This window comes from Epinephelus lanceolatus, chromosome 10 (assembly GCF_041903045.1).
Source record: "Epinephelus lanceolatus isolate andai-2023 chromosome 10, ASM4190304v1, whole genome shotgun sequence".
NCBI lineage: Eukaryota > Metazoa > Chordata > Actinopteri > Perciformes > Serranidae > Epinephelus > Epinephelus lanceolatus.
The window spans coordinates 12,678,555-12,694,019 of record NC_135743.1 but is presented as its reverse complement, the minus strand read 5'-3'; the positions used below and the strand labels follow the sequence as shown (position 1 = coordinate 12,694,019).

The window sequence follows — 15,465 nt, the reverse complement described above, 5'->3', positions numbered from 1 at the left end:
CATGTGATATGGTCGTGAGTCAAATAAATGTAATGAGTCTTCTAAGTAGTCTCAGTGTACCTGGGTTGTACACTGAATGTAATAGGAGTGATTATTTTATTGCACTACATCTTCTTTTTGCAATGTCTGGTACGATTTTTGAGATTACTGTATGGTTTTGTTGTCAGCCTACATTTTGGGGGTTGTTATGTTTATATATTTGTGATGTTTTGTATTTTTGTAGGCCTACTTCTGTTTATTTATGTGAAACAGTTGATGTCCTGGGACGCAAGACAACTTTCAGAATTTTTTATGATAAAAAATGCATAGTCAAATCAAATAAAGACCCAAGGCAGAAGTTAAAAAGCTTCATAGACATCTGATTATAAATTATGTGTTGCAGAGTTAAGAGGAACACAAAATTCAAATGGATAGTGTAAATAACGGTGACAAAATCATGTAACGGAACACATAAAAAAGGCATGCGGGAATCTTTTTAAGTCATATTTTGACATCTGTTCAACTCCAGTTTGTCTTTTTTTAAATATTTTAATAAGTTAATATTAATATTTTAATATATTTTAATACAATAAGTAATACTATTATATTTTTTATAATTAGATAACATATTTAATATTTTTTAATATTCTAATATCCACCTAATCTCACTCCATATTATATTCAGTTTCTAAACAGTCCTAATCATCTTGAGGGTTTTATCAAATGTCAGCTCACAAGCTAACAACACAGGCCTTGTATGTACAGTAAGAACTCCACCACAAGTACATTGAAAAATGTTTTTATTAGAACTTGTACATATGATCTTAACAACAAAACAATATATAAAAAGAAGAGAAGTGATCTTGAAGCTCCAAAGGAATCAATACAACGCATCCATAATCAAATATGTAAAGAGCAGCCTATAGAGAATAGTGGTACAGTGATTCAGACAACAGTCTGTTTTACAAACTAAGTATTTGACATTTTCTTTATAAATGTATTCTTGTGATAACGTTGCTTCTCATGTGATCTCAGATGAAAAGATGCAAATAACACTGGCAGTAGATGAAGCTAGACTTTGGTCCACATTTTCTTACAGACCTCTATTTGTTCCTGTTCAATGATTGGATGCTCACTTGCCATTTTCTCTGCATGGCCTTCAGCAGCCAAAGGTCGCAAGTGTTTAGGAGAGAGGGCACTTTTTCTTCCCCCTCTCGCGTAAGAAGGTGTCGGCTTGGGTGATGGCACGCATGACAACTCTGGAAATACACGGTAGAGCCTTTTGTGAAGACATGATGCAACAGCGGTGGACAGCTGGAGGGGTAGCCTTCAGTGATGCACATTTCTTTGTCATTTCTTCAAGCTGATTTCAGGGAGAGAACAGGGTCAGAAAAAATGAGAAATAGCATTAGACTAGAATAAGTTACAGTTATAGTTTACATCCGTGTCTGTAAAAACATGTGTTACCAGCTCACCCTTTTTACCCTTTAAGGGCGGTGGCCTTGTGGGTAACCTGTGAGGGTGTGACGTGTACTTCATGGTGTGCTTCAGTGTGTATGGGCAGCAGTGATGGGATTTCTCATTCACTGGTGAGAGCCGGTTCTTTGGCTCTCATTCACTTTGAAGAGCCGGTTCAAAGATGCGGTTCGTTCATCCGTTTTTGTTTTTTTGTTTTTTGCTGTGTGTGTTCAACGACGAATCGCATTGCTGATTTATCGCATCACGTGATATTGTAACGTGGACCCAGAATAGACTCTGCAGATATAAAGTTTGGTGTAGCCATAGCAACGGCCTTTATAAACAACAAGCCTGTCAATACAAGTAAGTGCTAGCAGATAGTGGGTTAGTTAGTGATGTGACGTTCATGAACGAGCTGAGTCTTTGAACCGGCTCTTTGAAGTGAACGAGTGAGCGGCTGCACTGTCTTTCTCCCTTACAAACTAGTCTCTCTCAACTTCAAAACATCAAATAATCTGAAATTAATGGATACAGAGTAAATTAAAGCAAAAAAGAAATTAGGAACTGGCTCGTTCACTCTAAAGAGCCGGTTCACTCGTTCACTTCAAAGAGCCGGTTCAAAGACTCGGCTCGTTCGCCAACATCACATCACTAATGGATGATAGCAGCTCTCTCAGGGTGTCATGGTGAAGATGCATGCAGCAAATAGTGATGATAGTCAGTATAAGTGTCTAGATGAGCTCAGGGCTGCTGTTAACCTCATGAGAAGGCCATGTTTGTTGTTTGTGGTGAAGACTGCAATAAAGCCATTGTTAGTGAGCAACACCCGAACGCCTCGCCATCCTTCATTCTGCAGAGTGGTCGGACTGCTAGAAGCTAGTTACCAGCTAATAACGTGCCAAGCTAATAAGCGTCACCAATTCAGTAAATGTCTCCACTTCTGTTCCTGACATGTGATGCTGAGTAAGGGCCAGAAAAGTGTTTTTGCATTATGATGTCACAACAAAGTCATCATTTCATCATTTTATCCTATTAGACGTGTAGGAAATTATGCCATCATTAGTGTATGAATTCTTGAGTTGTGAGGTCACAGTGACCTTTGAACACCTAATCAGTTCATTCTCGAGTTCAAGTGGACGTTTGTGCCAAATTTAAGGAAACTCCGTCAAGGCTTTGTAGAGATATTGTGTTCACAAGAATGAGATGGACAACCAGAAAACATACTGCGTGACATGCTGCAAAGGGCCACAGGCTGGAGTCGAACCCAGGCCGCTGCGGCAACAGCCTTATACATGGGGCGCCTGCTCTATCCACTAAGCCACCGACGCCCCAACCAATCATGTTGTCGCTGTCAAATCTATAACAGTTCTTCTATCTGCTGTTGTCAGTTATCTTTTCAGGATGACAAGATGTGACCCTCCAGTCTGTGGCAATATTCCTGAACTAACTGCATCTCTACACTCTGAATATACATGTCATCAAGGGGTCTTCTCACCAAAATAATTTTCTACTATTCCTTTTCATTATGCTCTAAACTCCAAAAAAAAATCTCTCCTGACTGAACTACATTTCCAATTTTCCATATTCTGATTTGTCTTGCCAGTTTTTGTACAGACACACTTCCTTTTTGAACACACCTTCTGCTGCACACACGTGTTCTTGTCTTGTTCAGACAGGGGGCAGCATTGCTTCACAAAGCCCTTGAGAGGAAGCCCAATAGGGAACCTAAAACACAGTGACATGGAGCACATAAATTTAGATACATGACGCAATGATAACAGAACACACTGTAGATAATTTCAAAATAAGAGATACCACAGCATATTAGGCTGCTGGATACGACAAAAAGCATAAAAAAACAGAAAAGAGAAAAATCTGTGCAGGTGCTAAACAAAAACAGAACAAGAAAGAGGAAGAAAGGACAGACGGAGAAACAGATCCAAGGCCAGATGTAGAAAGTACAGTCTTACTTCTTCTTGATGATCTTGTGAGTGTCACAGATTCTGCTAAATGAGAGCTCCTCAGTGGCAGAGGTCATATTGTAATGTGGGTCTGGAGAAATGTTTTGGAAACAGCTGTGTTGATCATTTGCCGTGGAGCCCGAACAACAGTGGAAATCCTCCTTAACACCATTTTCGCCTGCACAGTACTTGTTTAGTCCCTCACGCCACTGAAAAAGCAAAAGGAGAGAGGACATGAGAAGGTGCAGAGAATGACTGAATAAAGCAAAATATTTGTCTGTAGGTTTCTTGCTTCACCTTCAGAACAGCACAGTTGAGCACACCCTGCTTCTTCTTGCAGCACTGTTTGAATCCCTTCTCTATACGATTACTGGCCTTTGCCTGATGAGCCAGCCATTCATAGCCTGCACCCGTGATGCAATTGACCTTGTAGAGGGGGCGGAGCTTCTGGTCACGACACAATGATTCAATGGTGTCTGCGGTGGGTAGTCCAGGAGGAAAGTTGATGTCAACTTTCTGGGAAGCAGGCAGTGTCTTCTCCTTCTTTTTCTTGTTTCCTCTGACGCTGTGCGGAGTCACCACCATCCTGCAAAGTATGAGGCATAAGGTCAGAGCCTAGCCTGACCTCCTTCAGCCTCTATGGTGCATTTAAAACCAAGGAATTGTGTTTTGCAATGTGATGTTGTCTATGATGTATTTTCATATTACTTTCTCAGAATTAGGTTGGGGTTACTCTGTATTTGCCTTATTGTCATCACATCCCATTACAAGAGAGATAGTAGTGTGATAGGCTGCACCCAGACTGCATCAAAAAAAAAAAAAAAAAAAAAGCAGCTTCATCATTCATCTGAATGGGGGCTCGAAACCCTTGCTGATCCAGCAAGGGTTTCGATGCAGAAGGCTCAGGAAAAAGAAACACAGGGTGATCCAGAAAAAACAGCCGAACTTGGCTCAACTTCTGCTGGTCTATGAGGCAGCCTCATCCATCAAATAACCCCCCTTGCAGGAGTAGTAGTAGTAGTAGTAGTCTAATATCACACTGCACTGCTGTTCTGCGTGTGACTTGTCCAAGTGGTGTTACCGTACCCCAGCAGAAGCTGCTGTTCGACTGCTCTGAGTAGGTACAATCAGTGTCAAACACTGTAATGTCTCTGTTTTTTGCTTTTAAATGTATTAAAAAGCAGAAAACTAGAATGTAATATGAATGTCACGTGGGCTATATTACTGCTGACTGTTGCAGTTTTTGTAAAGTGTTAGTATGTCATACAAAATGTCATACAAAAAAAAAAGTCATGGTGTGTGCACATTTCCTGTGTGTCATTCAATTATAAGCTGACTCCATTAAAACAGCACTCAGTCATAAAATCGTTGAGATCTCTGATTTAAGATTTACTCTGTGAAAATGCCTTAAATGGTCTGTTTAGCTGTTAAGTTAAATTTCCCACATACCCCCTGGAGGGTTATATCCCAGGATCAGCTACTCAGACTGGACTTCCTGGATCATACTTCATTGTCTCACCAAGAACTACAAGACTTTCTCATGTCTCAGTGTCATTCCCAGGCCGAACTGAAGATGTAAATTCTTAAAATCTAATCACAATTATACAGTTTGATTTTTAAAAGAAGGCTTTGTAATTTCCCAAAAAGCTGGGTACTGCAGTTTGTAGCAAATGTTACCAAAATAGGAATAAACAGTGCATTTGTTGGGGACTACTTTCAGCGGTGGATTAATACACACTTTGTGCTCTAGTGAGAATTTACAGCACCAGGACAATGTGGGATTGACTCGAAATAAACTACAGTGCTCTTTGTAATGAAGATAAATGTCGCCCAGTGCAACAGTGAGGCTCATTGACACGTGTTTTTGGACAAAAAAAAGGTCCACATTTTTTTCTTTTCATAGGATTTATTGACCATACAGTCAGAAAATTATAGAATATTACAAGACATATCCTTTAAGGAATTAGCAGGTGTTTGACACATTAAAAGCTGAATTTTATTCATAAGTTTGTCCACTGCATAACACCATAATTGTTGTTAAGTCCCAACTGCTACATGAGACCTAAGAGAAAAGTAGAACCCATATCAATACTCTTGAATTTCATTACGAATAAATATAGAACATTTGCAATGCTACTTAGCTTAGATTTGATTGCCAATACCAGCATTATTATTGGTGCTCAGGTTATTAGTTTCCTTGCATACCTCTGGCAAGTGCTGGGGTCAAAGGTGAAGCCGGAGGAAGAGGGAAGCGGTGGAACCGGCAGCTCCTCTGTCGCATCGTAGTTTGGGTTTGGAGCGTCGTTGTGGAAGCAGTCGAGCCTGTCGCTGCCTGACAGTTTGCAGCAGTGGTAAAGTACATCCTTTACTGACGAGTCCTCCTCACAGAAAGATTGAAGTGACAGCTCCCACTGCAGTGGGCACAGAACAGTGACACAGACAGACAGGGTGTATGAATTAAATCTTTAATACTACTGCAATGCCTGAGGCTATATACGTTGAGTATCTAACTGAAAAATGAACACGGTATGAGGAAGGCATTAAGATTAAGGTTATGATTTATTTACTGAAGAATTTCAAACAGGTTCTTTTTTGCTCGCCTTCAGATAGCTCCGATGGTGCTCATGCCAAGACCTGTCTGTTATGTCAGGCTGGGCTGCACAAAATGGGTTTATCAACTGAAAGCGCCCAAGGCTTTCAACTTTGTTTCAAAAATGCAAGTACCATCATCTCAGCAATGTGAGGAATGTTTCATGCCCTTTTTATGTCTGGACTAATACAAAACATGCACACTATTTGATTTGAGTATGACCATAGTCCTGCTGTGTTACAGCTTCAGGAATTAAATTAATATGAATGCAAAGCTATGAAAGCCGGCAATAATATGACGTCTATGAGAGCCTTACTCCACATGAGGTACCTAATTTAAGTGGATAACAACAGAGATAGGACCTTAGTAGTCTAGTCTCTGTTTCGCAAGTCACAGGTAAGTCTCAAGCCTTTGTAACAGCTCAATAACTTGTTGGAAGTTGTTACAACTCCCTAACACATACATACACATAACCATCTTTCTCTGTGAAGGCCTTGTCGTTGTTTGCAACACGCTGGTTTAAGATTTCGCCACCGGCAGTGCACTCCAGAACAAGGATTATTTTGTTGTTGGTGGTTTCGTAGACCTCATGCAGCGCAACCACATACATGTAGGGGTTTGCCTAGGCCGACTGCGGCACGGCAATCTCGTTTAAGATGTCCATGCAGCAGTCCTCGCCCTTCCATCTGTAATTTTCGGCCTGCATGTTTTGCATTCTGCAATTTGTTTTTTGTTGACCACCACATCGTTTTTGAACGCAAACAAAATTATCTTTGTTATCATTTTTTCCGACTAAAGTTTAGTAAATTAGCGTTAGTGCTTCATGGTTCTCTCCTGCAACTTGACAGGAAGCTGTCAGATTGGTTTAAACAAAGTGGATCTGGAGAATTAAGTGTCGACTTGCTGGGAATTAAAAGCGTTAATCTTAGTTGATTCAGAAAATGAAGGGAAATGAATTGATTCATGGCACACTTTTTAAACACTTTTTTTTTTAAGTCAAAAGGTTAAAGTCAAAGTGAAGTCGTAAGTAAGTGGTGTCAAAGTCCAAATCGAGTTGCATTTCTTTTTGATTTTGTGAAGTTGAGTCTAAAGTCATCAAAGTTGTGACCTGAGTCTGACTCTGAATAGCAGTTAATGTACAGTGGCTTTTCATTTTGAATCATTTTGGAATAAAATTTTATCTCCGCAGTGCATAACTTCATGTTTTTTTACATCATGCTTCTTGAGAAACATATTATGTTGAGACATGAGGAGCAGAATTAGAAGATAAAGGATGTCATATCATCATTTTGTGTTTATACACGGTAAGAAATTGCTGATTCGGCTGTAGGAGTTGGTGTGGAAACTCACCACAACCACTCAGGAGTTGTGACAACTCACCGCCTGTGTGGCGCAACACAGTGTCACTTCCCTCCCCCATGTCTGGTTCCCTTTGCAGCATGTGCCAAACCAGGACTCGGCCTTATTGATCGCACTGGCCCTTCGCTTCTGCTGGCCAAAACCAGAGGCAGGAAAGTAAGAGTCTGAGTAGAGAGGACGTTGTTCTCCATTTTGACAGATGGCTTGGAGATTGTCGTAGGTTGGGCGGCCGGGGGGGAACTGAACGGGATAGTCCAGTGTGGGAGGGCCACCAAAGGAACGGGGCCCAAAGCTTGGTCGACCTTTGGGTAAAAGACGGGAATCAGTTATTTGATACTTTCACAGCAGCAGGTACTGTGGTACAGATGAAGTAAATGAAAACTCAAAAGAAAGATAGATACGAACGTCCGCTAGGTGTCGAGCCTCCTGGTCTGGAACCCCCTGATAGAACAAAAGCTGTATCATTAAGAGCATCATGTGTTTACTTTATATAATTGCTGCTTTATCGTACATGATTTGGGGATGTAACATAGAACAGATAAGAAAGCAGGCCAAGATGGATGGATAGAAGCTTACCTCTTTCGCTCAGGGTATCGAACTGCTGTGGTGGAAACACTATTACCTGCTGTACAGCGAACTCTATGAAAACAGAGCAACAACACAATGGTTCAGACACACATGGGTGTATGATTCAGCACTGGCCAGGCTAAAGGAAACCTGGCAGACAAATTTGAGCAGCAAAAGTGACAAATGTTTCACATGGGCATGCAGCTGTGCGGTTATGTCAACAGGTAAGAAAACAAACAGTACCCTCGGGATCGAAGAGATCTGTCAAGTCTGCTTCTCTCTGCAACATGAAGGAATCTGGCTGTTGCCTCTCTGAAAGACACGCGGATTTTTAAAACGATTATTTACAGTACATAAGAATATTCTACAGCAGTGATACTCAACCTGATTTTCATGGGGGCCACATATTTTTTTGGATAAAATAAAGAAACAAGGCAAATCCCGTGCAGCAGTCCTGCGCAAGTCAGGTGTACACTGAGGTATTTTCTAAGATTTCACCTCTGTCTGGGTCAGAGGCATCCTCCCCTGGCACTTTTTTGACTAACAAGTTCTATTTTGATGATTTTTACATTCAAAGTGCAAAAAATCATTCATTTTCCTTAACCACTTATCCTGTTAGGGGTCGCAGGGGGGGCTGGAGCCTATCCCAGCTGACATTGGGTGGGAGGCAGGGTTCACCCTGGACAGGTCACCAGACTATCGCAGGGCTGACACATAGAGATAGACAACCATTCACGCTCACATTCACACCTACGGACAATTTAGAGTCACCAATTAACCTGCATGTCTTTGGACTGTGGGAGGAAGCTGTGAGGCACCACAGAGACAGAAATACTTACTTCTTACACAGTCTATACTTGAACCTGACCTTCTTTACATTAACTATAGCCATGCACAACACAAAACTTTATCCTAACCTTAACCTATACTTAAACAGCATTTCTAGCGATGTAGTATGTCACTCCAGAGCCGCAGACAACATTACGCAGCCATTTTCAAAGGTTAAGCGCTCCTCGTGACAAGCAAACTGAACGTCATGCGTAAAGTCAGTGGAGTGCTCCTTAAACCTCAACCCTCAAAGTGAAGTCCTGAGCCCTGAAAATAACCTCCTGAAGTAGAGAGAGCTGGCCAAATGCCACTCTGACCATGTGAGGTTCCAATTGGTCCTCGCAGAGATACTGCAGCAGTATGTGAACACACGCACCTTGCATGATTCTGTCAGGGTAAAAGGTGGACTCACGCTGCTCCAAGTGGCGGTCATCTGGAGAAGTGTAAGAGAGAAAGAGAGAGGCAGAATGCCAGAGAGAGTTATGCAACTTTGAATGCGCAGTTTAGACAGAGAGAGACAGACAGTAGCGGTAGGATTACTCCTTTACTGAAGCACAGTATTAAAATACTCGATTACAGTGTTCAGTCCTCACTTTAAAATCTGACAAGCTGATCTTATAATTTAAGACATAGTAATATTTACTTACTTTTTTTGTTTGAGTATCATTAACTTAAAATGTTTAGTTAAGTAAAAATTTGGGAGTGAGTCAGTGAGTCAGTATCACATGATTAAATATTATACATCATATTATTACTGGTTTTAATGTTGTTGCTAGAGGTGGAGCTCATGTTGTACTGATGCGTCATATTCAATTACCTCAGGTGCAAAATCTTAATCTGCAAAGTAACTAAAACTAAAAAATAAATGAAGGGTAGCACTTTATTAGAGTGGTCCTCCTACAGATAGTTTGCGGGCTGTTTGTACCAATTCCAAAGCTTGTTAGTCAAGTTTGCTTTGTTTGCAGATGATTATCTGTAGAGTGACGAGTCAATGAGTCAGTGACGCATGACTAAATATTACAGTTTGTTATTTTAATGTCGTTGCTGGAGCTAATTTTGTACTAATGCGTCATATCTAATTACCTCAGGTGCAAAATCTTAATCTGCGAAGAAATAAATGTACAGTAGGGTAACACTTTTGCAACAGATCGTTTAGAGTGTATTTGTAATGTTTCTTTAGCTTGTTAGTTGAGTCAATTCAACTGTTTTGCTTTGTCTGCAGATGACAATTCACTTCTTCTCTGAATAATTTGGTTGTTAATTGTTCAAGTGCAGCTAAATCAACCTGTCAATATGTTTCTGAATTGTCACATATACTCTATAATCTATTAAACATCTACAGTATAAAGCAGTTTAATTGCTGAATGTCTACTAATAAGCTGCTAAAAAGTTATCTGTAGGTGGACTATCCAAATTAAGTGTTACCAAAGAAGGGTTAAGAATTTGCCTTTGGTACCACAACACAGAAATAAAAGTAGGTCTACCTGAACATGGAACTAAGGTAAGTAAGTTAAGTTACACTCAACAGCTGGAGACATCAGACCTGACATGTAGACTACATAAAGGTCCTATATATAGTGTGTGTGCTGCAGGATTCATGTCAGTAGGTCTCCAGGCGAAATAAACGCACTTACAGCAGCTCAGACGAACAAAAATGGAGTCAGACAAGAAGCAAACACGCCAATATCTGACATGAGAACAACAACAGAAACAAAATAACAGTACCAACCTTTGGATGCAGAGCTCAGTAACACCAAGACAAATACGGTGGAGCAGACTAGAGCCCAAGACGACCCCATTGTCAACTTGTTAGTGTCTGTCCTGAACTGTTTGTCCCGCTGCTGCTGCTGCTGCAGGCTGTCCTGGCACAGAGAGCAGAGGCCGCCCAGTAAAACACGCTCGGCGGGGCAGCGCACAGACGGGCCCGGTAATCGGTCCAACAGAGGTTGCCGTGTTGTCTGTCTTGTCTGACTGTCTGTGAGAACTGTTTTTATCGTTGTTGTGGGGCTTCGGGGGGGCGGGGTGAGGGAAGAGAGGGAGGGAGGGAAAGAAGTTTTTTCAACATGACTCATAAGTGATCAAGTCCTGGATGCTGTTTTGTGGGAAATGATGCGCCAGTGTTTGGTTAAGGGACTGTTCGTTACTTGTGAGGGGGGAGATGGTGGTGCCAAATAACGTTTTAAGCACTGTGTAAGGACTTTTGTTTTTTTATTGTGGCTTAGGGGAGTGGAACACAAATTTAAATGGCTGTATTTTGTCTTTACTTTACCAAAGATCTTTGCCGAAAACATAATAATAATAATAATAATAATAATAACAATAATAATAATAAAAACTTTAATTTATATAGCGCCATTCAAAAAACCCAAGGTCACTTTACAATACATAGTAAGGAAACAATAACACCAATGGAACAGTACAATACAACACAAGCAGTACAGAAAAGCAACAAAACTATAACAAACAACAAAAGAAAGCAGAGAAACTGTGTGATGGTACACTGGACATGAGATGGATTATTGAATTAAAAAGCCATGGTGAACAGATTAGTTTTGAGGGTGGATTTGAAAATGTCCAGTGAAAGGGCATTGCGGGTTACAGGGGGGAGAGAGTTCCAGAGGCTGGGGGCAACGACGCTGAAGGCCCGGTCAACTAAAGTTCGAAGGCGGGAGTGAGGGATGAAGAGTAGGCCGGAGTCAGAGGAGCGCGGATATCTGAATGGAGTGTAGGGGTGGAGGAGGTCCGTTATGTACTGTGGGGCGAGGGCATGGAGGGACTTGGAGGAGGAGGATTTTGTAGATTATGCGGGATTTGACCGGGAGCCAGTGAAGATGGATGAGGGTGGGGGTGATGTGCTGCCAGGGCTTGGTGTGGGTGAGGACCCTGGCATCTGAGATTTGGACATGTTGGAGCCTGACCAGGGTTTTGTTGGGAACCCCGAACAGGACACCATTGCAGTAATCCAGGCGGGAAGTGATGAAGGAGTGGATGAGTGTTTCTGTAACTGAGTCGGTGAGTGATGGCCAGAGTCTGGAGATGTTTTTCAGGTGGTGGAAAGCAGATTTGGTGACAGATTTGAAGTGGGTCTGAAATGAGAGGGTGGAGTCGACGATCCCTCCCAGGTTGCGGACCTCAGCAGATGGTAAGATGGTGGCACCGTCAATGGTTAGAATTAGATCCCCAACCTTAGATTAGATGTCAACCAGGATTTTATTTCGAAGAGACAATTGATGAGAGACTGAGGGGGCAGATGAGCAGAGGGTTTTGTACTGATGTAGAGCTGGGTGTCGTCGGCATAAGAATGAAAGTTGAGACCATGGCGGCAGATGATCTTGCCTAACGGGTGCATGTAAATGTTGAACAGAAGGAGGCCAAGCACTGAGCCTTGGGGGACACCATGATTGACGGAGGCAGGGGAGGAGGAACAAGCATGGGTAACAAATTGCATGCATCTGGAAGGAATGTTTTCCTTTCCACTAACAAAAAACACACCAATAAGATAAAGATTCCTAATGGTTTATTACAAATGATGGATTATGGGTTCTGAGGAAAGCGTGAAGGGTGAGGATTGAAGGATTAGAGAATGACAGGATGAGGGTTGAGGGATGAAGGTAATGTGTAAGATAATGGATGTGTTGGTCCAAGGCAGGAATGCAGGAGGGATCCCGGTTGTCTCTTAGTGAGTACGACTTCGGATAGCGCTCCCACTGGTTCCTGTGCGCAGAAAGGAGCAGAGAAAAAGACGTAAGGGGGGAGAAGGGATTGGGTAGGTGGGATGTGAGAAATGCATCGAAGAGAAAGAGAATGCATCAGGTGTGCTTAAATGCTTTTGGGTGGAAATGGGATATGTTCAAGGCGTGGTCTTTGCTCCCGAACATAGTTTATAAAACTACTTATAAAAAAATTACCGTAAAACTTCAATTAAATGCCCAGTCCCTTTTACTAGCCTGGTCTGGCTACTTTTTTTCAATCCCTGGATTTCGTCCTCGGCTTTTAACTTTCAAACATTAAAGGGTAAGTTTTAATGATCTAACTACTAATTTATGGTGGAGGGAGGGTCTTGCATTTTCCGACAGTAAATTAGGGAGGCTCAAGGAAAAATATTTGCAGCTTCAGGGAGGGTAAAAACAAAACAGAACAAAACAAAATACCAAAGTCACACCCCAGCCACCCTCCTCCTCTGATAAGTAAAGAATAGTCCCTAAAGGTATCTGAGCCTGAACATGTGTGAACATGATTCTTATTTATTGATTTATTTTATTCAGGCTGCCTGTTATGCAATTAGCTCATTCCCCTGCCACTAGACCCAACTAGTTGTATAAGGAAACCATGCAGAACAAGTCAGAAACAGATGTGCAAAGACAAAGGACAGAATTTGGCAATAATGATGTAAATGATGCTACAACATAATGAAATACAAAAAAGAACAATACAAGTAACTTTATATTGAAAATCAAGAGAGAAGGTGGATTTTTTAAACAAATGGAAACAAAAACAGGAACAATCAGGTAGAAAGAAAGAGCAAGGATCTAGATATAGATGTGTGCATTTTTTAGCTTTACATTTCAATTTTAACCATATTAACAACTTGAAGTAAATGAACACAGAGAAAGAGGGAGCACATCCTCTCCACTTATAAGTTGGATAATTACCCCCAAAAAAATCACAGCTCTCATATGTTTGCATCCAGGCTGTCAATAAAATATTTTGATGATATTTTCAATGGCAACCAGTTGCGAATATCAGACCAAAACAAATAGCCATATGGACATTTAAAAAATAGATGCTTAATGCTTTTTTCTTCTGGGGGAAAAAGGTGTAAAGGCCCACTTTAAATTTAAATATTTTACATACGTAATATGGATGAGTCACAGTTCCTGCTATGTCTTAATAAGTGACTAATTCAGTATTGCACTTCCATGAGGTAAGTGGAAGTTAAAGAGTTAGATTTAAAAAAGAAGAAGAAGAAGAATTCTAATTAAAGCCCCAGAGCCTTATATAGGCTATCATGTCATGTATAGGTCAGAGGACAGGATCATACATTTCCCAGTAATGTATTTCGTTAGATCCTCCCTTCTTAGTAAATGCTCATGTTTTTCAAACACTCCATGTTTGTCACGCAGGCTTTCTGCTAAAAAAAAAACATGTGGCTTTCCACCCCAAGCAGGTTAGTTCAGACCACAGGCTGTAAAAATAATGGACCTAACTACTGTGATGTCACCCATTGGTTTGTGGACTCCTGTTCTGAAGCCTTGAGTTTGGCATTACAGCCGTCGCCATCTTTGTTTTTGAGCCAGAAGTGACCATATTGCCATGGAGGAGGGAGGGGTGGATCTGACTGAGAAGCTGAGGATACTATTGGCCCACCCTTAAATATGCGTAACTTTATGCCTTACTAAAGGTAAACCGGTGAGTTATATAAAAATGCATCCCCCATACCAACTCTGAAGTCGTTGAATACTGGCGCTCGGGCAGTGACTTCCAGTGTCAGACACCCGCGAAAAAAGAGCTATCCTTTTATGTTGGTATGATACACAGCTGCACAACAAGATAAGGAAGCGAAAGTCCGTGCACGGTGGGTGCGAGGGATGGTAGAAGGGTTCAACAACCATTGACTTTCACCTGGGAGGCCAAAGTACGCTGTCCATACGATTGTAAAGGCAAACCCTGTTTTTTTTTATCCTAAACCCACCCACATACTTTTGTTGCCTAGACTCAACCAAATGCATGTGTTGGCTAAACCCAATCATGTATGTTTGTTGAAGAAAATAAAAGTCAGTTTTCAGTGTTGTACCAACATAGTGCATTTAAACTGAAAGACACTATATGTTGTCATGAACAGGGGAAATTAGACACAGAGACCAAAACTGTTTTTTTGTACCAGGCTGAAACGTGTTTATTTCTGCTGTAAAGTTGGGCATTTTAACATGGGGGGGTGTCTGTGGGGACTGACTGGCTTCTGGAGCCAGCCTCAAGTGGCCATTAGATGAATTGCAGTTTTTGGCACTTCTTTGTTGCCTTCATTTTTCAGCCCCAGAGGTTGCCGTTGGATCCAGACTTTGGATTTGTGTGAAATCAGTGAACTGCTCCTTTAAACACTGAAAAAAATAGACGCAACAAGATGAATATGGGGCATTAAATACTGTACAGAATCAAAGCATGTATCAGTATCAAGATAATGCTGTGTTTGCGTCTGAATTTTGCCCATCTCACCCACTGTGTTTGCGCGTTGTTGTTTGCTTGTCGAAAGAAAGCGGTATTAATGGCATTACATTCCTTGTTATCTCCTGAGTTTGACTCCAGGTTTATCGTGGCCTCACAGATTCCTGTTTGAAAGACTGACTGTTAGCTCGTCACAATCCCTCCCACCATGCTGAAAACAGACAAGAGAAGAACTCCCTGTGCAGCTGTAGACTTTAATATAATGAGTCTCCACAGTTTGCTCTCTTTAGGCCTCAGCTTAAACTGGAAGGATTATCTTGCTTCTGCTGCTCTGCCCACAGCTCTTTCCCATCATAAACAGTAAACATCACGATCAAAGTTTTCAGCTGGTGGTGGCCAGTGATGGGAGTCCGGAAACTGCAGAAGTGTTTGTCCTGGGTGGAAATTCCCCCGAGAGGTCAGAGAGCAAAGAGAAACAAACAAAACCAGGCAGAGCTGCAACGCACTCCCTCTCACAGGCTTCTCACACTGGAAAAAAATGGTCTGTGGTTTGTCTTGAAG

General features: G+C 41.5%; 1 protein-coding gene across 1 annotated transcript; it reads right to left on the bottom strand.

Moving 5' to 3' along the window:
- Nucleotides 1–762: 762 nt before the first annotated feature.
- Nucleotides 763–10,706, bottom strand: ecm1b (extracellular matrix protein 1b). Its single transcript, XM_033641030.2, has 11 exons — nt 10,472–10,706; nt 9,119–9,175; nt 8,158–8,226; nt 7,924–7,986; nt 7,753–7,788; nt 7,369–7,649; nt 5,604–5,809; nt 3,696–3,984; nt 3,408–3,607; nt 3,075–3,162; nt 763–1,342 (listed from the first exon to the last, which is right to left on the bottom strand). Exons 1-11 carry the CDS (start codon nt 10,539–10,541, stop codon nt 1,163–1,165), a joined length of 1,539 nt encoding a protein of 512 aa, XP_033496921.2. The 5' UTR covers nt 10,542–10,706; the 3' UTR covers nt 763–1,162.
- Nucleotides 10,707–15,465: the final 4,759 nt, after the last annotated feature.

Excerpts from the sequence above, each read along its gene's own strand:
- ecm1b (XM_033641030.2), bottom strand. The coding sequence starts at position 10,541 with ATGGGGTCGTCTTGGGCTCTAGTCTGCTCCACCGTATTTGTCTTGGTG. Across the intron at positions 8,227-9,118 it reads CCCTGACAGAATCATGCAAG|AGAGGCAACAGCCAGATTCC; the intron begins GTGCGTGTGTTC and ends CGTGTCTTTCAG. Across the intron at positions 3,608-3,695 it reads TCAACTGTGCTGTTCTGAAG|TGGCGTGAGGGACTAAACAA; the intron begins GTGAAGCAAGAA and ends TTGCTTTTTCAG.